The sequence below is a fragment of the Melampsora larici-populina genome, assembly GCF_000204055.1.
Source record: "Melampsora larici-populina 98AG31 unplaced genomic scaffold MELLAscaffold_38, whole genome shotgun sequence".
In the NCBI taxonomy this organism is placed as follows: Eukaryota; Fungi; Basidiomycota; class Pucciniomycetes; order Pucciniales; family Melampsoraceae; genus Melampsora; species Melampsora laricis-populina.
Genome location: NW_006768802.1, coordinates 877,261 through 898,445, shown reverse-complemented (window position 1 = coordinate 898,445; position 21,185 = coordinate 877,261). Strand labels below are relative to the sequence as shown.

The window sequence follows — 21,185 nt, the reverse complement described above, 5'->3', positions numbered from 1 at the left end:
ACCAGTCGCATGAAAACTGCCTCTGGCTCAGTAAAAAGATTCATGAAACGTTCCGAACACCAACTTCGCCGGCCTCGAGATAAACGTGGAGTTAGATAGCGACGAGAGTTGATCGCGAAAAATTCATTGATCAAATTCTCGATCTGCTGATCGTGCAAAGTCTGTAAGATGTGGTGTAAGTTTCGATTTAAATTCTCAAATGAATCAGTAAACCATTTCATGCCCATGCTGATTATTGCCATTGATATGCTAATCAGCTTTGGGTTGCGAGGTGATTTGTTCGAGATCGCAGACAGATGGGTCACTGCTGAGACTTGTAGAACAGCGGCTAGATTTGAAAGGCCAGATGTGATAGGTGCGTGATACGCAGGGTTGTTGTCGGATAAAGTGGTCAGAGCAGCACGAAAATTTGCATGGAGGAGCTGGCGGCGGGTTGGTGGCGCCATTCGAAGCTGATAGAGGTGGTGGTGCTCGTCAAGAGGTGTTGTATATATGTAGCCGGAACTCCAAGATGCGTGGGGGGAGAGGTCAGCTGGACTTCAAGTTCGGCACTCCAAGTTGACGAATCCAACTTTGAGAGACCCCCCAAAAACTTGAAGTTGAGCAAAAGCAGCTCGCTTCGTACAGCTCATGTACGAACTTATGTAGATCTCATACAAGCTCATACACTCATACACTTCATGTACAAGCTGTACGCAATTACAGAGTTCCAAATTCTCGACTTCAAATTTCCAACTCCAAATTTCTGTTTTATATTTGAACAAGTCTAGTGTAATATTCGAGGTTGAGGGGCTAACAAGGATATTTGCACTGATACTATTTGCACTCAAGATTGAGTGTGAAATCTTTGGGTGTAAAAATCTAATTAGGGCGGGGTCATTTAGGATTTTACACAGAATCATTTACACTTGATTTTTTGCACTCGAGAAAAATCGAAATATTGAGTGTAAAATTCTACTTGACCCCCGTGTAGATTGATTTTTACACTCATCCGATTTTACACTCAAAATTGAGTGTAAATCGTTGAGTGTAAAATTCTCCTCACCGATTGAAAATTGAAATAAGGAAGTGTAATCCACTGTGGATGTCTTGTATTTTGGTTGTCCTTCTGCTAGCGCATATCTCGTACGTGTGAAAATCTATGACTCATGACACAGTCACACACGATTTCTCAATGTGACACCTTCTATTCTTGCTCTTAGCATGTTGATTTTGGCGACGCTGATCTTGATTAATCATATCCGAACGGGACATTACTGGTTCATGAAAAAGTTCAAAAGTGAGACAATCATTTCATATCCCCACCTATCCAGTAATGATCCCGGTCTCTGATAATTGGACCGTTATATATTAGGTGGCCTTCTAAAGCCTGATCGTGTACTTGCGGAGTCGATAGGGTCAATATTATATGCAGCACGTCAGTGATCCTTATATTGGATTGAATACTATGTTGTGGCTTACAAAGGCAAAGTCAGACAGTCACCATTGTAAACATGTCCTGTCAGCTATACACAGACATCGTCCGACGTCCCGTGCGAGGAAAACTTTTTCTCGAGTGGTATCGCTTCCCTATAGCCGGCTTCATGCTGTGGTAGGATCTTTCTGACATTTGCCTCTTTCATGGCGATGTATGTTACTTACCTTCTTGCAAGCTCAGGTGCATCATGTGGGGTAGTGTCGCCAACCGAGCCCGCGCTTTTTGGGACCCCACATTCAGACAAGACTCCCATCGCGAGCGCTGTGGGATGCCTTCATGGGTGACAAACCTACTCAATGGAATATTTGTTTTCTGGGCTGTGGCAAACGTTCCAGGTAGCTTAGTATTTTGATTGGATGATCTTCTCTTGTTTTCAGTCCCCAGTACCATCATGCTTATCTTGCATGCAATTTAGCCCTTTGGTTGCTATATATTCCAGCTTATGTTCCACAAGCTGATATTTTCAACATACTGGATCGCGTGACAAAGGAACTACTCTTGGCGTCTACCGACGCGGATGCAATGCAATTCTCATGGTTTAAATTGGGAATGATCATATCCCCATTGGAAAGACTCCCAGAACTTTATGTAAGTCGGATGCTCAAATACTCGGATTAGAAGTGAAAAGTCACTTCTCTCACTGACTTGTGTTTTTCTGACAATATTGCCTGTGAACAAACATCATAGCAACGATTTGCGTCGGCATACCTTAAAACTCACTATGCTTTTATGATACTTCTCGTTATCCTGATGACTGTGAGTCAAATATAAAATCCAAGCCTTCTCAAATGAACAACCATCGCAGGACTTTTGTTTGAGACTGATCTGATTATTTTTTGCAGATATATATGCTTTTCGTCTACTTAACGTCTCGACAATACAAGACTTTGTATAAAAGTAAAACACACATTCCGTTCGGAACGGATCCAAATATAAGGTTGAAGGTCACTTACCGTGAAGAAATCAAAGCGCTTTTTATTGAAGCAGGCTGCCTGTGCTTCTGGTTGACATCATATTTCCCGGTGTTTGTGTGGACGGTAAGAGATTTTGGTTAATGTCCGTATGTTGGAATGAGTTTGACATCCTTTTTCGGAACTTGTGACCAATGTTTAGGTAACTGCAAGGTCTGGCGAAGTTCTCATGCTTTCCCCACAATCAGTGATGGTACCTGAACTGGTACGCATCACTCTCTCTGATGATTTATTTTGTGAAGGCAGAAAACCTTGAGAGTGTTCATTCAGTAGCGTCTGTTTCTTCTTTATAAACCTCAAGAGTATGGTCTTAGTATCAGCCGTCGTTGGGAACATGTGAGCAATGTCTGCTTTTCACCTCTAGTAACTTGCCTCTGACTTCATATCTAGTGTTTTGGCATACCGGTTGGCCTCAACTAAGCGAATGTTGGCGTGTAAGACCACGCCAATACCCTTAAGCCAAGTAGATCTTGATGGTTCAAAGATGCAGGTTACAAAACCTGAAGCTGATCGTCTAAACACACCAAAGGGTCCTTGGACAAGCTGTACTACCCAGGTAAAGGATGATCCAGAGACTTTATCAACGGGGAAAGATTCTTCTCATCTGAGTCATGATATCTGATTTGTTTTCTGCTCTCAAGTCTGCCATCACACACATTATGACATGAATGCCTTTTTTTGTACATCACAGATGCATGTTTATTTTTTGCATATCTATTTTATGACAAGGATACCCTCTTTATACCCAACTGACACTGCATAGATAATGCATTTCTCCATAGTGAAAAATTATTGCATTTATAAGAAAATGATTGACAAAAATTGAACCTGGAATTGAGAGCTCAGTTTTGGCCCAAAATGCTTGGAAAAAAATCCTAGGAAAAAAACAATGCTCTTTGTCCTGAAACATTTTTTGGGGTTCTTTGAAGCCTTATACTCAGGATCAACTTAACAAGCAATTTAAGATGTTTTTCCTGAAATTTGTAATCTCAAAGAAGTTCAACTTTGTGATCTTTCCTGTTTTTTTTTGCATTTTTTGGTGCCTTTGTCTTGAAAAGATGCAAGTTATAAGATAAAAAGTCTTCCAAATAAATTGCAAATGCATTTTGGGTCAGAAATGCATCCAAGTTTTGCAGATTGTCTCCAAACCATGTAAATACAATGATGCATCCTTTGTTGTGTTGCAAAAAAATTTGGGGAAGTAGATTACAATGAGGTCCTTGAGTTGATATTGGCCTTCACTTGTCACTTTTTTTTCAGATTCTTCTTGTCACTTTTGAAGGCAAAATTTGGTGGACCAGTTGTGTGTTTTTCTATGTTATTTCAGGAAAACCTTCAACATCACCAAACTGAATGCTGGGATTTTTTTAAATTGGCCAAATTCTACCAACAGGAAGAACATAGCAAAATTTGACTTACCTGATTTTTTCAGATTTTTTGGACCAATATCAAGTATGTCATTTTGAATACTAGATTCAATCATTTTTCAACACATGATATACACAGTGTAATGCTCTGATTTAAAATCTACTGTGAGCATATTTATATCTATTTGCCAATTGGTGTATCATATACTGTGCGAGAAACTTCAATTGTTTTGTATCTTTCTTATAATCAATCAGTACTCTGGCTCTATGCCCAAGCCCCCAGATAACTCTCTTGGGAATCCTGATTACCTACACTGTCAGTGAATTTCTGCTGAGAGATACCCTGCATGCCATTGAAGGCTCCAGAAAAGAAGTGCAAAGCTTGCAGCACACTGGTTGATGACTTCACCAAGGATACTCAAGACTCCAGAGCCCAAATTATTCAAGATAAAGTTGAACATACTCAAGCTGGTGAATCAGATCCATTACACTGCAAAGATTTTCCATTTTTCCTAGGGGAATAATTTTGCTTTGAGAATGAGTGATGAGATTTCTGGAATCAACTTTTTGTCACCTATATTTTTTTTTTTTGATTGCCTTGGAAAAATGGAAAACTTTTGTAGTGTTAGACTATCAATCATGATGACCTGATGAAGGCGCTTGTGCCATTGATTCAAAGGGCATTCTAGAAATTTGATTTGAAGTCTTCTTTTGAGAGAAATTAATTAGCAAAAGTTGCTTAGGAGTAGGCAATTACATCAAATCTGGACATGTGATGATTGATTGCATTTCAATATGTAATGGAAGATTCTGGCAATATGATTCTTGGAACTGCAGAGACACACAGAGCACTGTGTCTGTGTTGGCTTTGCTAGTCGACGAGCGCACCAACTCCCTTTGAGGCAGAAAGGGAAGTCGTGCGCGCTCGTCGACGAGCAAACACTACCCGGACACGGTGGAACTTGTTCTGGTCTTGATTCATGAAGCTGTGACTCAAGTATATAGACCCTTTTCACCAGCTTGATGTCTCTGACCAAAACTCTTCAGGCCAATACCAAAGTCTAAGATTTCTAAGTTTTTTCAGGGATGGCAAGAAGAGATAGGTGAAGCTTATTGTATGAGTTCAGACCAAATATTTTCTTGAGTGCATGATTGCTGAATTGCATAAAACACTAACCAAACAAGTTAAAGACTGCAGAGCCTAATTTTACATTGGAGAGACGGCTGTTGATTCAAAGCGGAGAATACAATCACAGTGTCGTTTTACTACTCACTAGCATGCCAGTGAGTACAATCACCTCAATCCAATCTCAGGTCAATCTCAAAACAATGTCACTTCAATCTCAATACAATCTCAATGTTTGGCCTAGAGGTGGTTCTATCTCAATAATCACAATTGTGAATTTATTTCAGTCAAAATTCTCATTGACTGATTGAGGGTGGCAACCTTGAAAATCCAAAGTATGTTGAGAGTTTGTTGAGTGAAATGTGGTCAAGATTTGGGTTGAGTTATATGAACAGGGACAGATTGAATTCTCTGTGAAGTACCTACACCACAAGGACACACGGATGTCCCAGGGACAACCGGTTTTTGTTGCAGGGGGACGGACATCCTGACAAGACTGATCCAAGGAGCCCGGACCCAAACTGGATTTTGTGACACCCCACGGGCTTCCAAAAGTGGTTGTATTTATTCTACATAGGGTATTGGCAGGGCGCCTGTACGGGCTGTGCTGAGAGCTCTGGTTCTAACTGAACTGTTGAGGGACTGTGCTGTTGTCATGACAATGTCTTCCTCGATGACCACCAGCTGTCTTTGGAGTTCATTTTTTAAGTGATTTAGTAACATCCATGGCAAACCCTTCCAACACCCAGAGGATGTTTTTGACATGGTTGATACATTTCAATAAAGTGCAGTGATACAAAGATATAAGACTCGGTCATATTGGATTGATCTGTAAAGAAATGACAAGAACAAAAACTACAAAAAAACTCATGCAAGGGAATTTGTTCAAATGAGCAAAACTACACAATTTTTCAGACTAACTCAGCAAATGGGCAAGGTTCTTGCTTGGTGATGATCAGACTAAGATTTTCATGAAATATTGGTCCATTGGTCTGCTCTTTAGCACTGCCAGTTGTACCAATCTGTTTCACCCCTCGAATCTTGTTTATTCATTTGATTTGATCCAACAGCAAACTCCTAATGTTTTTGAAAGCCAGTCTACAAATCGAAAAGAGAGGTCAGCTGCAAATCATACTCACAACGACATACTTTGTAGAATCCGTTACTAACCTTGTGTATATGAGGTATGAGACTCGTATATATCCAAAGCTCAAATGATTGTATGTATTGCCAATGCAAGAGATGAAACACAGTCAATGTGATTGTAGGATGAAGAGACCGAAACGATTGTTCTTCCTACATAGCTCAGTTAATGGGAAAGGTTCCTGCTCGGTCATGATCAGACTCAACTTCTCATGGAGTTCTTGCCGGTCTCTGGATCTTCTTTCATGAGCTTGAGGATAACTGAGAACAGAAAGGTCACATCCGATAAAGATAAAGATACAGACTGTGCTTGCAATTGACACGACTCACATCAAGGTAGTTACAGTCACCGCTATGTACCGTTGACTCGGTCAAGATGAAGACAATTGATGTGGATATCAAGAATCTGGAGACAAAGCCCTCTGAAGAACATAGTCTAATGATGGTCTGGTCTGAGGAAGAGATTGATTCAAGAAGATGGATGATGAGATTGGGGTGTTGAGAATGGCAGTTTAGGGAAGGGGCGTTAGTGTTGAAACAAGGAGGGTGAAAAGTTGAGTTTGATTCAAAAGTAGCAATGATGAGAATTGATGATAGGTGAAAGGCAGGCCTGAACTTTGTGATGAAGATTTCGAAGTGGATTTGGTTTGTGAAGTTGTTTCCCATTTGGCCCTCCAATTTCTCCCTTTGCTTTTGAATTTCCCCTTTTTCTAGAAGGTTCCTTCCTTTCATGAGTGGTCAGCGCACGGACATTACGGACATCCTGGCCAAGTTGAAGGTTGCAGACAACCTGATGCACACCTGAAGGAACCTACCAGATGACATGATCTCAGGTCCTATGAAGACATCCAGGCTTTAGTCCAAAGACAGCCTCAATAGGGGAGTCCAGGTCAGGCTGCGAGCTGGGGGGATTCTTAAGCATCCAAGATCTGAAAGCCATCATGACATCCTGGGAGTGTGCCGAAGACGTCGGCACTCAAGGACGCCCAAAAGACACCCTGATTGGGGACGCGGAGTTGAGCATCGGGTCTCAGACGGCTCGGACATTGTTCTGCACAAAAGTGTCTTTGTGGTTTACTTAAAAGGTGAAGTTACATGTATGGCTGTCACAGATTGTGAAATCTGTCTTTCACATGTAGCAAAGGATTGGGCACAGGTGATTGATTTTTTAGCATGTGGTGAAGTAGTACATGTGTGTTGGCATGAGGGTGGAACACAGGTGGCGCAAGGGACTGAAACTCATATCATACTAGAGCAAACTATCCCAATTTCAATGATAACAAATGTTGGAATAAATGATTCACAGTCAAGTTCTTTAAGTTACGTCACATGTGATCAATTCATTTAGTGTCATTGAATACTTAACGTTGAGTAAATGCCATGAAGGATATTCTAGAAGTGAGATAGTACAAGTTGTGGTCAAAATCTTCACCTTGATCTTAATCAGAGTCAGTTGAAGTGTGTGAAGAACACCAATTCATTCATAGAAGTAATGTAATGATCTAGGTTCAGTCAAGGTTTTGAATGAGACAGATTCAAATTTGTGACTATGTTTCAACTGTGTTGTTATTTCTTCCTTATATGAGAGCCTCTATTTGTCTTTAGAATATTTTCCCCCTGTCAAGGAAAAATGTTCTAAAGGTAAAGTATTTTTTTGTTTCATCCAATTGCTCATTAAATTAATTGCTGTAAATGTTTTTGTGTCATGATTTTCTTTTGTTCTTTTTACTACACCAATTTCTTTTGTTTTCTCACTAGGTCTGTTGAGAGTTATGCTCATCCCATCTTCACTGCCAGCTGTGTCTGTCAACACTCTAGCTGAAGATTATTTTACTTTTTTAAAGGTGTGTTTGTGTTTTAGTTATGCTGTTGAGAAAAAAAATTCTAAAGTTTCTTTTATTTTCTCACTAGGTCTGTTGAGATTTATCCTTGTGCTATCTTCACTGTCAGCTGTATCTTGTCAACACATTAGCTGAAGATTATTTTTAACCTGTATAGAGGTGTATGTTCAGTTTTTGTTTAGGTCAAACACATCAATTTATTACAACAAAAACAACCACAAATTATGCATTATAAGAGCAGCTGTTCAGGAAGAAGAAACCACCATGGAGTTACTTTGCCCAAGCTTCTTCTTCAAAACCTCAATATCTGATTTGAGATCAACTGAAGTGTCTGACAACTCCAAACTATCAATTTTAATCTCTTCAATCCCTTCAGTCAGTATTTCCGGGTTGAGGAGGCATTTGGGAAGGGTCTTAGGAGGAAGTTGATCTTCAGGATCAGGAACATTTGGCAAATATTCTCCTCTGGATTGGAAAAAATCTTTCAGTCTATCTTTCAGTTTTTTGGTGCTCTCCCATTTGGAAGCTGAATCACTGGCCAGTTCAATCAATTCATCAAGCTGGGGGGTCCACCAGTTGAGCTTGATCTTCCTAAACTTGTCAGGCTTCTCTGGGTCCATTTCAGTCTCAGAATGAACCTCTTGAGAGTTGAGCAGAACTTTGGGTGGAACTGTGAAGTGACAAAAGTAGAGGTCTACTGCTGCAGCCTGTTGTTCACAAAGCTTCAAATGCACAAGTCAATATGAGTGCTTATCAGAGTTGCAACAGTGAAAGATTTTTTTTCCCTTTTTCCGAATGGCTCTCAAAGCTGCTTTCTCCCTCTCTGTAAGTTTTTTGCGGACAAATTTGTCACTCCCTCCTTCTGTAGACACCAAATTCTTTTCCTTTGCCTCATCTGGGAAGCCTCTGCGCTTATTTGATACCCAGTGGAAAAATATTTCTCAAGTTTCAAGGGGATATTGAGGCCTGTGGTGATTGGGAATCCGGAAGGTACACCTTGGGAATTATAGAAATCTAACCAGCCAGTACATAATTAATCGGTTAAGAGAATTTTACACTCAATGATTTACACTCGATAATGAGTGTAAAATCAGATGAGTGTAAAAATCAACAATCACGGGGGGCAATTAGAATTTTACACTCAATCTGGCCCGAATTTTTGTGTGTAATATTTGATGTGTAAAAGTTTGAGTGTAAAATTCCAAGTCACCCGGGCCGAGATAGAATTTTGCACATGACTTTTTACACACCAAATGGAGTGTCAAAGTTCTAGGGTGCAAATATCTAAGTTTGGCCCCCCAAATCCATTTTTACCCTCCAACCTCTCTACACTCAAAGTTGAATGTAAACCACATGAATGTTTTTTTTCACAAACCCACCCCCAAATTAGAATTTTGCACGCGATGAAGAATCATCATCAAACTCACCGAATCGGCCGTGGATATCACCATCTGCACGGCATCTCAAACTCACCAATCGGCCTCGTCTATCAGGATGTGGTGCTAACCACATCATTCCCCTGCCAAAACCCCCTACATGCCCTAACCTTCGACAACTTCCCTTTGTAGGACAACCATCCCTTGCAGACATCGATGATTGCCCTAACTCTCCTCGCCTTTGACCAACACCTCCACCCTTTCGATGACAGCCTTAAAGCTCACTTCAATACCTCAAACCTCGATCCTCCCTGGACTAATCCGCTGCTTATATCACACCAGATTACCACTCCTGGAACTTCAACTGATTCCTTCAAAGCCACGTATCCGATTCACCAAAGATTAATCTCGATGATCGAGAGTATCCCTGCTGCTGATGCTGACCTAGTCGAGCTAAGCAAGATGTCACGTATCCTGCGTCCACGACGGCTTCCCATCGATGGACCTCACCGAGCAACCTCTTACGACTCTTTTCCTGAAACCCCCGCTCAAGAATCTGCTCGAGAATCAAGACTCCCAATTCTTCTGCTCCCCATTCTTCCGTACCAATTGAATTACCTTTATCAACCGTACCATTTCTATCACTTCTACTCCTTATATCAATCTAATTCTAATAACCAACCCCTTCCACTTCAAAACTTTCACCGCTCATACCAATTTTACCAAATTATTGTGTCGCTTATCTGTTTTGCTATGTCTTCTGGAACCGAATCCAACGATCAATTAGAACATATGGTTTCACCGTTCCCGACTCAGACCGAAACCCAATCCACTCAACCTGTTCCCGCTGAAACCGAAGATGTTACTGTAGCCGACGATGTTAATGAATCGAACCACACATCTTCCAAAACCAAGAAAAAGCGAAATCGCCCCAAGAAAACCGGCAAAAAATTCAAGACTCCTATCCCCAGTAGTGGCGAATTGAAAACCTTCATTGATCATGGAACGACTTGCAACAGCGAAGGCTATCCTATCTATCCCAACGGTGATACGGTCTTTGTCCGAGAACCTTTAGACGATATCACCAATTTCGGTCATATTGCTTATCCTCACACTCAAAAGAACCACGGCTCAAAAGACTCCTCAGCATGGAAAACGACGTGGTACACTTGCCTTGGGGTGTTACATTGCGACGACGACTTTTGCGACTACGCCGCCCCGCCACCAACGGGTGAAGGAAAGGCAGCCGAACTCATAGAGGAGTACATCATTTCCTTTATATCTACTTGAACACTCATCCACTCACTGAGTCCTCATTTCTTCCTTTTGTTATCTTAGCCACCCGACTTGCCCTGCGGACGCTTGCAATGGCCAGCACTTATGGACTCAATGCCCAACCACCAGCTGCCGAATTGATATCGAGAAGGCAAGTGGCTGGGCTGTTCTTCGGCACTTGGGCACTCACAACCACGTGTGGCCTACGTCGAAGAAGGCTGACCCGTTAGCCATGCGCACCCTCACGATCGAGCTGGTGAAGAACCCTAAGGTTGGCCCGTTGGTCCTCAAGGTAAGTCATTCAGCCAAGTTTCAACGTCAGCTCATGCTGAAGGTGACGTGGAAAACTTTCTTCCAAAACTCTTCAGGTCGGCCAGGCAGGTGCCGGCCAAACGGTGACGCCTCCCGTCACCGATATCCACCCGGCTTTCTCTAACGGAGGGCGACTGGGGTACTTACGCCGAAAGGTCCTTGTCGAGAAGGGATTGATGCCCGAAAAAGAAAGCAAAGGGGGTGGTGATCGCCTTATCATGGACCTCATGCACTGGGGCAGGTAAGTGTCCATTTGGTCAGGTTCTCAATACGTCGATCGATACTGATATCGAAAACTTTTTGTCTGTGTTGGTTTAGGAATGGCCTTTGATTAATCTCAACCTCGCTTCTAGGGAGCGACGTCCACATCAACTTCCAATCCGAGTGGATGGCCGAGCAACTGGTCCAACGGGACCAGTTCGGGAAGGTGTATTCAGGAGGTTTACTCTCGGATGTGACGTACCGGTTCTTCAAGAACGGGTACCTCCTGACTACTTCCATGTACTGCCAACTCATGCATCGATGGATTCCCATCCAGCTCACTTGGATGTGGGGTCTTGACGTGGCCCACTATCGATCCCATTTTGTCACCCTCCTGAATCAAATCAAATCGGCCGAACTCACCTATCATGAACGGGACCTCATGGTTCAACAAGTCGTTGACTTTTCTGTTGCCCAGAAGAAGGGCTTCATTGCGGCATACATGGAAGTGTTCAACGAGATTGACCCAGCAAAAGCGTTGGACAAGCTCAAGGGATGTCATGAACATTATCGTCAGTCTATAACTCGGGTCAAAAAAAATCGCAACATCGTTGATGCGAGTCAAGTTGTAAGCCTAGAATCTATGTTTATATTCTTGCTTATGTCACTGATGGGTACTCCTATTCCTTTTTCTTCTTTGTCTCGCTGTTACTTAGGCCTACTTCGAAAAGTTGGCTCTCAATTTGCTAGAACCCGATATGCCTGGTGGCCTGGATTTAGGCGAGAAATTTGATCAAATCGGACGCCTCTTCCCCAAAGCCAAAGCGTGGTTAGACTGGTGGAATACGTCCGATATACACGCTATGCTCTTCTGTGCACGCAAACGTTTACCACTGGACGACCCTCCTCTCCCTGGTACCGAAGGCGAAGATGAACTGCCGGACACCACCAATGGCCAGGAGAGTATGCACCGTCAATACTACATTCTTTCGTAAGTGTGCCCATTTCCTCGTTGTACATTACAATTGTTGACATCTTTGACCTTATGTGATCAGGTCTGGTCACTGTACCATTATCAAAGGCTTCGTTCAACTTCTCCTGTTTGTTGAATCACTCAACAAGGACTACAACCTACTTCGCCGAGGAATCCCTGTGAAGTACGGCGCGAGCTGGGACTCCGTCGTCGAAACTTTGGGCTGGTCCAAAGAAAGAACCAGGCGTCGACCAGAGGTGAACGACGGACGTCCACCTGATACCACCGACGCCCTTCTTTGCCCCAAAAAACTCGGCCGTCCTACCGGGTCTCTCAATGTACACCGCGGCCCGCATTCATCTTATCAGTCGTATTCGGCCAGTGTGGAACCCGGCAAACAAAACCGATGCTGGGAAACGGCGGCTTTGGAGTCGATCTTTCCTACTTTTTCGCCAATGTGGCTCGAGGGATCGAAGGGTAAGAGCAAGGACCTTGCATCGAAACTCATCCGCCACTATTCTGCACGGGTCACAGCCGAAATGCACCAAAGTTCCCACATGAAATCGGTCCTATCTCGAGGCCTCAAGTCACTACAGACGGGAGTTCAAAAGATCTCGCCTACCTCCTTCGTGACCAACACGTTTTGTTTGGCTGACGGATCCATCGAACATCTGCTCTACGCTCGACGTAATGTTCCCTTGTCTATTGGAAGATATTTTGCATTCAATCTCCTCCGCGAACACCAGTGCACTCAGTTCAACGACCATCACGAAAGCGACGAGGGTGTTCGAACTACTGTCGCCATCACCAACGACATCTTTCATGAGGCGAACCTACGCTACTCTGATGTGGCCATATTGCTACAGATGTGGCAGACCGAGGGCCTTTTTTCGGAAAACCCTCGTTGCTGCCCTTCATGTCTTGCCAATCACCGTCAACTAAACTCGCCGCAAGCTCATAGCCAACAGGACGCTGAACTCACCGTGCTCCGATCTGATCCGACAGCTGATGTACCTCGTTTGTTCCAACGGTCCAGATTGGATTTTTCTCAACTTCCACTCAATGTCTATTTCCATCTCGAGGGTGTGGCGGGCCTTACCCCTGACGATCGTGCCAGCTTCATGGGTGAAATGAACTGGCCCAAAGTGTTGGTACTCCACGACATCGAATATCACATTGTCTCGCGCGGTTTCTGGAGTTACAACCATTATTGGTGCAAGCTGGTTAGACATGTTGATGGTGCACGTGGTATATGGTTTTTCGACGACCGCAAAGATGATGGGCGGGCCCAGTTAATTGGCCGCGATTCGAGCTTGATCGCAGGAGCCCAACCGTCCACCAGCTGGCTCATCTACGCAAGAAAACCAACTGGTGATGAGCAGAAGTTAATCGACGCTGGAATAGCCAAAACCACTCACAAGAACCCGGAAGCTGTGGGCGATGTGCCATTTGTCTCTCCAGAAGATTTGATTGGGGTGGAAGATCAAATGGACGAAGATACGAAGAGTACCCGCTTACCCCCTCCTTTGAGCTCTATGCCACCCGAAACGATTACGAAACCGGTGGTCAACAGCTCCGTTTGTAGGAACAAGGCCAAGGAAGCTTTTGCCGGTAAGTCCAAAGTGAGGTGTGCCCCGCTTTGTGAACAGCCACATTGACATTCTTTCATATTTTGCTCATACAGCGGCGAAGATTAAGACAGAACCCGGTATATCGACAGGGAAACTATTCCGTGACAAAGGTGGTGATCATCTGCCTGCTGAGGAGCCTCTGTTGCAAAACGTGTCGTTGGGACAAGCGTTCACTTTTGGTGACATCCCGGATGACGAAGGAGAGCGTCCCAACTTGCAAGGCACCGACTCTGGACAATCCCTGCGCCTTCGTATCAAGCGTCCCGCAGCAGCAAGGGCTGAACATCTGCAAGAGGCGAAAAAGGAGGCTAGCCAACCAAAGGCTAAAGCCAAGGCTAAGGCCAAGGGGAAGAAGAAAAAGTAGGGTTATTACGTGCTCACTGGGGGGGACTAAGTTCTCGCTTGGCCTGTTTTCTATGTTTATCAAGTTGTATGGTCTTCAAATATCTTACTGTGGCGATGATCATGATGGTAAGCGCGGGAGTCATATTTCTCTCTTTGCTGTCTTGTTTGTGTAGTTTGTTTTGTTAGTAGTTCAAAAGGCGCCAAGTTGATGAAATGTAACTTGGCAATTAAGTGGTGGAATCGAGTGTTTGAATGACTGCCACACAGCCCAAATCTTAGTAACCGTAACGGTGGCTTAAGGGTGGCTGACAGTCTTCGCCATAATAGTTGCGCCATGCAATGCGGGAGAGTAGAGCCTTCAGGAATATAAGTTTAGCCATATGAATTTAAAAATTTCAAAAAAACTTGAAAAAACTTGGAAAAAATCCAACTTCTTTGATTGTAGGCAAAAAGGAAAGTGTGCAAAATTGTAAATTCGGGGTGGGATTTTGTAAAATTACACTGCTGGCCTTTGCACTGCTTATTGAGTGTAATGATGGTTGGGTGCAAAATTCGATTTAGGGCATGGTATTTACAATTGTGCACTCAAAAAATTTGCACTCCTTATGGAGTGTAAAGAGTTCGTGTGTAAAATTCTAATTGGGGGGTGGTCTTTTAGAATTTTACACCCAATCTTTTACACTTCTTTTTTTGCACTCTACAAAATTGAGGATATGGAGTGCAAAATTCTAAATTGACCCCCTGTTTGTTGATTTTTACACTCAACCAGATTTACACTCAACATTGAGTGTAAATGGATGAGTGTAAAAATCTATTGACCCATAATTAATTGGTCTAACATAGCCATGTTCCAAGGAGTTTTAGATGGATTGGTCCTTTGGAAAGTGATGCAAGAGAAGCCACAGCCAGAGAATTTAGCTTCAGCACATTTCAAGTGAATAGCATTGTAGATGGTAAGTGAGGCAGTAGCATGGGCTACTTGTGAGACAATTTTGGGAGGTGGGAAAGCTTTGTAAAATATGATAACAGCTTCTTTTGACACTAAAATTCCCATTTGATGCTTGACACATTCAGTTGCTGAGGGGTTATTTTTGAAGTGCTGGTCCATTTTCTGTTGAATGTTGAGATCTAAACATTTTGTCCTCTTGTCAGAGTAGTTGGCCTACTTGTCAACCTCTTCAGAAGTTGGCTCATCAGGGAGGTGGTGTTCAAGCAGGACAGCAGTGCCAAAAGATATATCTGAGTCACTCAGAGATACTGGAATTCATATCAAAGGGGTGATTTACAGTGAGACAATTTTTTTCTTTTTCCTTGTCCTCCCTGTTGCCAAGTTGCAACTTGGCGGCCCCATAATGGGCTGACCTTTGGGCTCAACCCCAACTTGTACAACAGACAGGGCCACCAAGTGCAACTTGTCAACCCCTTTCCTTGCCCATTGTGCTAATTTTAAATGACAACTGAACATTTCTCTTGGTGCAGGCATAAAAAATGGGACCTTTTGCAACAAGAAGGACTCCCTGGTACAGGTCCTTGGCTTGGCAATGTAGGACGCTCACATGGAGGAACAACCACCCTAACAGCTGCTATTTTGCCCTGATCCTCAGGATGAGGCTGGGCATGAATCTGAGGAGGACAACAAGGGCAACCCCACAGAGGAGTTTCAAGGTGACTGACTGGAACCCAATGAGGAATATGAGCCACCGCAAAAACAACCCATGTCTCTCTGCTCAAGCAGGAATCCACCTATCAGTCCTTCAAAACCAACCCAAATCAAAGTCACTACTCTGTCTACTAAGTTTACCAAGGGTTCTCAGAATAAATTGACCCCCAAAACTCCAAACAGGACGGCATCCCTGGGTGTCAAGTTTCCAAGGTCAAACATCAGCCCAGATGTGCCAACCCATCCCTAGTTCAATCCATCTTGGACAGCCAAACAGGCAGCTATGCAAAAGACAGCAGAAACTCCTCCTCCCATCAAAAGGAAGGAAAACAGTACAAAGAGAAGGTGTCAGTCCAAACCTACCAAGCCAGAGACTTGAATTCCCTCTCCTCCTCCCCCACCCAAAAACTCAGAATTGGAACAGGCCAACACCACTTTCCGCCAAATTGGCAATGATATCCTCAATTTTGCACAAAGAGGTTCCTGGTATACTGAAATGACCCCCAATGTGTCGGATACCTTCTATGCGCTGTTTTCAACACCTTTCACATTGCCACCCAATCACAATATCCACATTCCACATTCCCACTATGTAAAAGCTGTTTGGGACAAAACTCTGAATCAAACAATTTTATTTCAAAACATGCAACATGGGCTGGATGCCTATGACTTGATGCTGTCTTGGCGGTGTGGTGTCAGAAACATGCCTGGTTGGGGCCCAACAGACACGTGGGACTTGGATGATTGACTCAACCCCCTCCTTACGGCTTTGAAGAAGGGTGAGAGGTTTTTTGGGAAAACATGCCCTCCGGGCTACATACACAAGGCAATTGGTTCCTCCAATCCTGTTCCCTTTTCAGCAGTAACCTCAGCCTCAGATCCTATTCCTGATCCTTTATCCTCCTCAGCCGTAGATCCTATTCCTAATTCAACATCTGCCTCAGCCTCTGACCCATTGCCACCAAGGTTTAATCACACTGTCTTTCCAAATCACATTGACTTCAATCCTACGCCACAGCCTTCACAAGACAGTGAATACAAATCATCTGAGCTCCAAGACAATATCACAAAGGACATCAGTGCCATTGAGGCCCTGTTGCAACTTCCCAAAAATGTACCAGTTGGCCGTCCAACAGAGAATTTTTGCGGCTTTTTTTGATCATCCCCTGTGGCTTCTCTTGTCTGATGACAAGGATGAGATGTGGAAAATGTTCATTGAGACAATGGACAAACACCTTGGGAAAGACAAGATTCCCAACAGATTTTGGCGAGGTGAACATGGTTCCAAAGGCCTTTTCAGGAAACAGGTCACCTCCTCTTGAGAAAAAGAGTATTGGTCCATTCCCTCATCTGACATCATTCTCAAGACAAAACTCCACTTGATTGTGGAACGTGTTGAGTCTTGGCAGATCCAACCACCACTACCATACCTGCCGTCAAGTCTCAGTCATCAGAATTGGCACAACCTGCTGCTCCTCAGGCTACCACACCTGCCGGCAAGTATCAGGGTATACAATTGCCACCACCTCCCACTCTTCAGGCTACTACACCTTCTCAACCATCAATCCCACAACCGGACACTATTGGGGCCAGCACAACTCATCATCCCCTTGCAAAGTCTCCCTTGGACCAAGCCATCATTAGACCTGACCCAGCTGCTGAACTTATCCAAGACAATGTTCAACCTGCAAACACCACAGATTCCACAACTACTGTCTTGCCATTGGCTCCCGCGCTACCCACACCGTGTGTCTCTGTGTCGGTAAACCCTTCATTGGATGGCCCTCAGGACAACCAGGGGAGCACTGGCACACATTCTGGCAACCCAGACCTTACAACCACATTGCTTACCACACCAACCAAGGTGACATTGCCATGTCCTATGCTAGATGTGCTAGCCCGGTGTTCCACCCGTTCCCTCTTGTTCAGAAGAACCTTCAGTTCTCATCAATCCCCCTGGGGGTATTCCGGATGGCGGGGTACCAATACCTGTTGATGCAGATTTTAGGCAAGTATCACATAAGCCATCCATTTGGGCAGTTAGTGACCCTGCGGCTTTTGAGCTCACCAAGGCCACCATCGACAAAAAGGCTGGGATATGGTGGAAGATGTGCCCATCAAAGAGGAACCCAGATCAAAGCAACAGCAATGTGACAGCAACTTGGGTAATGTACTCATCACTTGGTTTTTTTCTTTTCTTTCCACTATTATCATTTATATCCTTTTGATCACTGTTTCCCTTGGTAATATCATTAGATATTGTTGAATATCATCTAATATCATATGAGATCATTTGATATCTTATGTTTTTTTTGTTTTTTTTTCTCAGTTGGTTCTGTTGTTTGAAATTTGGTGTTATTCTCTTTTGCAAGCAGTGTAAAATTGCACTTTGTTGATGCTGGGATGCAATTTTATACAGTTTATCTTGGTGTAAATGGAACCCGTGTAAAATTTGACTTTTTGCAGGTGAGTCTCAATTTTTACATTGGGAGTTCTTGCACCGGAACTGTTGGTGTAAAAGTTACAGTGTAAAAATCAATATCACCCCCGGTTTCCCTATTTTTACGCCGGTATTTTAACATAGGAATTTCTCACACGGGCCAAAAAAGACAAACCCAGTAAAAAAATTGGAAAATATGGGCCTTTTTTCGAATTGTACACTGGGTTTGCTAGCCACCAGGGTGGTTGGTGTGAAGTGGTCTGTGTAAAAGTCTACGTTCCAGTAAAAGATTTGATGAAAATGACAAAGTCATGATGTCATGATTTCATAAAATAGTGATAGCCAAAATGGCATCACCCACTGCACACAATAGACAACACGGCAGAAATATAAATCAGAATGAATGAAAAGAAGGATCCCACTATTTAGCGCCCCTTTGGCTGATATCCGGCGCCCCTCGAGTTTTTCCCAATACCCGCGCGGTCCGTCAATACTCGAACTTTTTCACGCTAAATTTCACACCCTCGGACCTCAGGGGCACCAATAGGGCTCCCTAAGGGGGCACAATTTACCAAAAGCGCCCTTAAATGTCTTATTTGATGCCCCTCCATCCTTTCTGGGGGGCATCGAAGATAATTAAAAGAAAATGCAGGGGCTCCCAAGTTATTTGGTGCCCCTTGGACTGCACAGACATCGGCCCCCAGACAGTCATGGCCGCTATCTATCCATACTACTACAAAAAGAGCTCCCCTCTCGCCCATCACAAACTCTCTTCCCTCATCTGATTTTTCTTCCTTTCCCTGTCTCCCACTGATCACATACAAATACAACCTTAACCTTGATTTGTCACATCCAAAACAACCATAACCTCACTAATTACCACTAATAACACCTTAACCTCACTAACTACACCTTCACCTTCTCTAATATTCTCACATCATCGTTCAGACTTTCAAAACTTCGAAACTTCGAAATTTGATACACTATGCTATGCCTTATGCCTTGTGTGTTCAATTTAAGATACATTTTATGCCAACTACGGTCTGTTGCCCATTGAGCAAGCTAGCTTCACTCGCAAATATCGATTATGTCCAAAATCGAAAATCGAAGAAAGTTTTATGACAATATCATGACAATGACAATTTATGAGAGAAAAACGATTGAACGTTTGTATGTATGTACATGAGAAGAAAGCGGTAAAATGTGGTTGCCCCTTTTTGCCCCTTTTTTTTACAAAGGGGCGCCGGAATTATTTGTAGCCCCATGTCCGACCCGAAATGGGGCGCCGGATACTGTTCCGAGGGCGCTAAATAGTGGGATCCAAAAGAAATGAATATCACGTACAGCAGAATGCAAAAGGGATGAAATCCAGAGCCCAAATTTCCAGCTATGTGGTCCGTGCGAGTGGCACTTGTGGCCGTCTTTGCTGAGCCAAACATCGGGAACATTCTTGTGTCCTTTGATACAGACTTCCGATGAAGTCCGATACAGGAAGCTCAAAGATTTGATGGTGCCCCAACCCTATCGCCTCTCAACCACCCCAACCCACCAAATCCCATCCTACCACCTCATCGATACCCGCCTCACGTTTTCCCTCACCCATCATGGGATTTCAACGCTACTCGGAAGACCTCAAGCTTCTGGCCGTCCGAATGGCTCTCGACGGCGATGAACTCGAGACAATCAACCAGACCCTACGTACATCTATATCTGCCACCTCACTTTGGCGCTGGAAGGAACTTCATCGCCGTACCGAAAGGGTTGTTGTCGATCCTCGAGAGTACAAGACCATCGGCCGACCTCACGCGTTATCAGACGAACATCTCGGGGTGCTCCACGAATTGGTCACTGGGACTCCAACAGTCTACATCGATGAACTTCAACGCCTTATGCTTCAGATCACCGGCCTCCGTGTATCTCAGTCAACCATTGGCCGTGATCTGCACCAGCACTTGGGACTCTCCCATCTGGTTGCTCGCGGCGTTCACTCTGCGCAGTCAATCGCATCTCGCACTGATTACATGATTTGGATTGGCGGTATCCCACCTGAATACCTAGTTTTTATTGGTATGTTTTAAACCTTCTACCTTCAACTTAGTTCTTGGGTCAATTAACATGAACTGAATTTCAACTACGGCCTATAGATGAATCCGGGATCAAGGGGCGCGACTGCATTCGAACGAAGGCCTGGGCGCCCAAAGGCACTCGAAGTGTCCGCCAGAAGACTTTCACCAAGCAAGATCACTGGACCATCCTTCCCGCTGTCTGTGAGCAAGGAATCATTGCCGGGACAGTTATCGAAGGCCCTGTTGAAAGAGTTCATGTTGAACTGTTTCTTGAACGGGATTTGGCAAGTGATTTCTTCTATCTCATGATCAATAAGTGTTTAAAACATTGCTAATACGAATGTTCATTTTCCGTGTCCAGCTCCCTGTCATGAATCGATATCCGGCAGTCAACTCCGTTCTTGTCTTGGACAACGCCCGGATACATCATGGCGGGCTGATCAACAAACTTTGCAAGGCCGCCGGGGTTCTACTAGTTTATCTACCGGCTTACTCTCCGGATCTCAACCCTATTGAAATCTCATTCAATAGCATGAAGGCTCAACTTCGCCGGGAACAGAGGTGGTTTGAGGTGGAGGACCGAGGTGAATATTTATTGTTAGTAGCTGGCAAAGTAATGACTCAAACCCTCTTGCAACCACTGATTGCTTTCAGTGGTTATGCCACTGCGGATTATTGGCAAGATTATAATGCACAGTTTGACCACTAAAGTAGTTGTCCTAATCTAACATACAGTAGTGCTTCTAATGCAAACGTTGGTGTGATCATTTGCCAAACTTATTTTGTTGTTTCCTAGTTCTTTTCTTATTTGAACTTCTGCGTGATGAAAATGAATGACATATAAAGCTCTTCAACTAAGGCTTTGTGGCGAGAGAACTGAGACTCGTGAGTAACGAGAAAGGCACCCACTTCCAGCCTTCACTCAAATCTTCAAAGTCTTTGTAAAGACTTGGAATGGTCCGGCTTTACTGTCATATCAGT

General features: G+C 43.8%; 4 protein-coding genes across 4 annotated transcripts; all 4 read left to right on the top strand.

Annotated features, from left to right (window-relative positions):
• Positions 1–1,493: 1,493 nt before the first annotated feature.
• MELLADRAFT_66013 (uncharacterized protein) lies at positions 1,494–2,868 on the top strand (the record flags this gene model as incomplete). The annotated part of the gene is made up of 7 exons (XM_007413705.1): positions 1,494–1,591; positions 1,658–1,812; positions 1,917–2,065; positions 2,165–2,233; positions 2,320–2,514; positions 2,591–2,653; positions 2,839–2,868. 7 exons carry the CDS (start codon positions 1,494–1,496, stop codon positions 2,866–2,868), a joined length of 759 nt encoding a protein of 252 aa, XP_007413767.1.
• A 6,649-nt stretch (positions 2,869–9,517) lies between these two features.
• Positions 9,518–12,245, top strand: MELLADRAFT_90616 (uncharacterized protein; the record flags this gene model as incomplete). Its single annotated transcript, XM_007413706.1, has 6 exons — positions 9,518–10,563; positions 10,640–10,868; positions 10,945–11,129; positions 11,246–11,717; positions 11,806–12,080; positions 12,212–12,245. 6 exons carry the CDS (start codon positions 9,518–9,520, stop codon positions 12,243–12,245), a joined length of 2,241 nt encoding a protein of 746 aa, XP_007413768.1.
• A 938-nt stretch (positions 12,246–13,183) lies between these two features.
• Positions 13,184–14,057, top strand: MELLADRAFT_90615 (uncharacterized protein; the record flags this gene model as incomplete). The annotated part of the gene is made up of 2 exons (XM_007413707.1): positions 13,184–13,673; positions 13,747–14,057. The coding sequence occupies 2 exons, from the start codon at positions 13,184–13,186 to the stop codon at positions 14,055–14,057; spliced, it is 801 nt and encodes a 266-aa protein (XP_007413769.1).
• A 2,753-nt stretch (positions 14,058–16,810) lies between these two features.
• MELLADRAFT_109765 (uncharacterized protein) lies at positions 16,811–17,975 on the top strand (the record flags this gene model as incomplete). The annotated part of the gene is made up of 4 exons (XM_007413708.1): positions 16,811–16,970; positions 17,108–17,562; positions 17,597–17,863; positions 17,955–17,975. The coding sequence occupies 4 exons, from the start codon at positions 16,811–16,813 to the stop codon at positions 17,973–17,975; spliced, it is 903 nt and encodes a 300-aa protein (XP_007413770.1).
• Between the last annotated feature and the right edge of the window lie 3,210 nt (positions 17,976–21,185).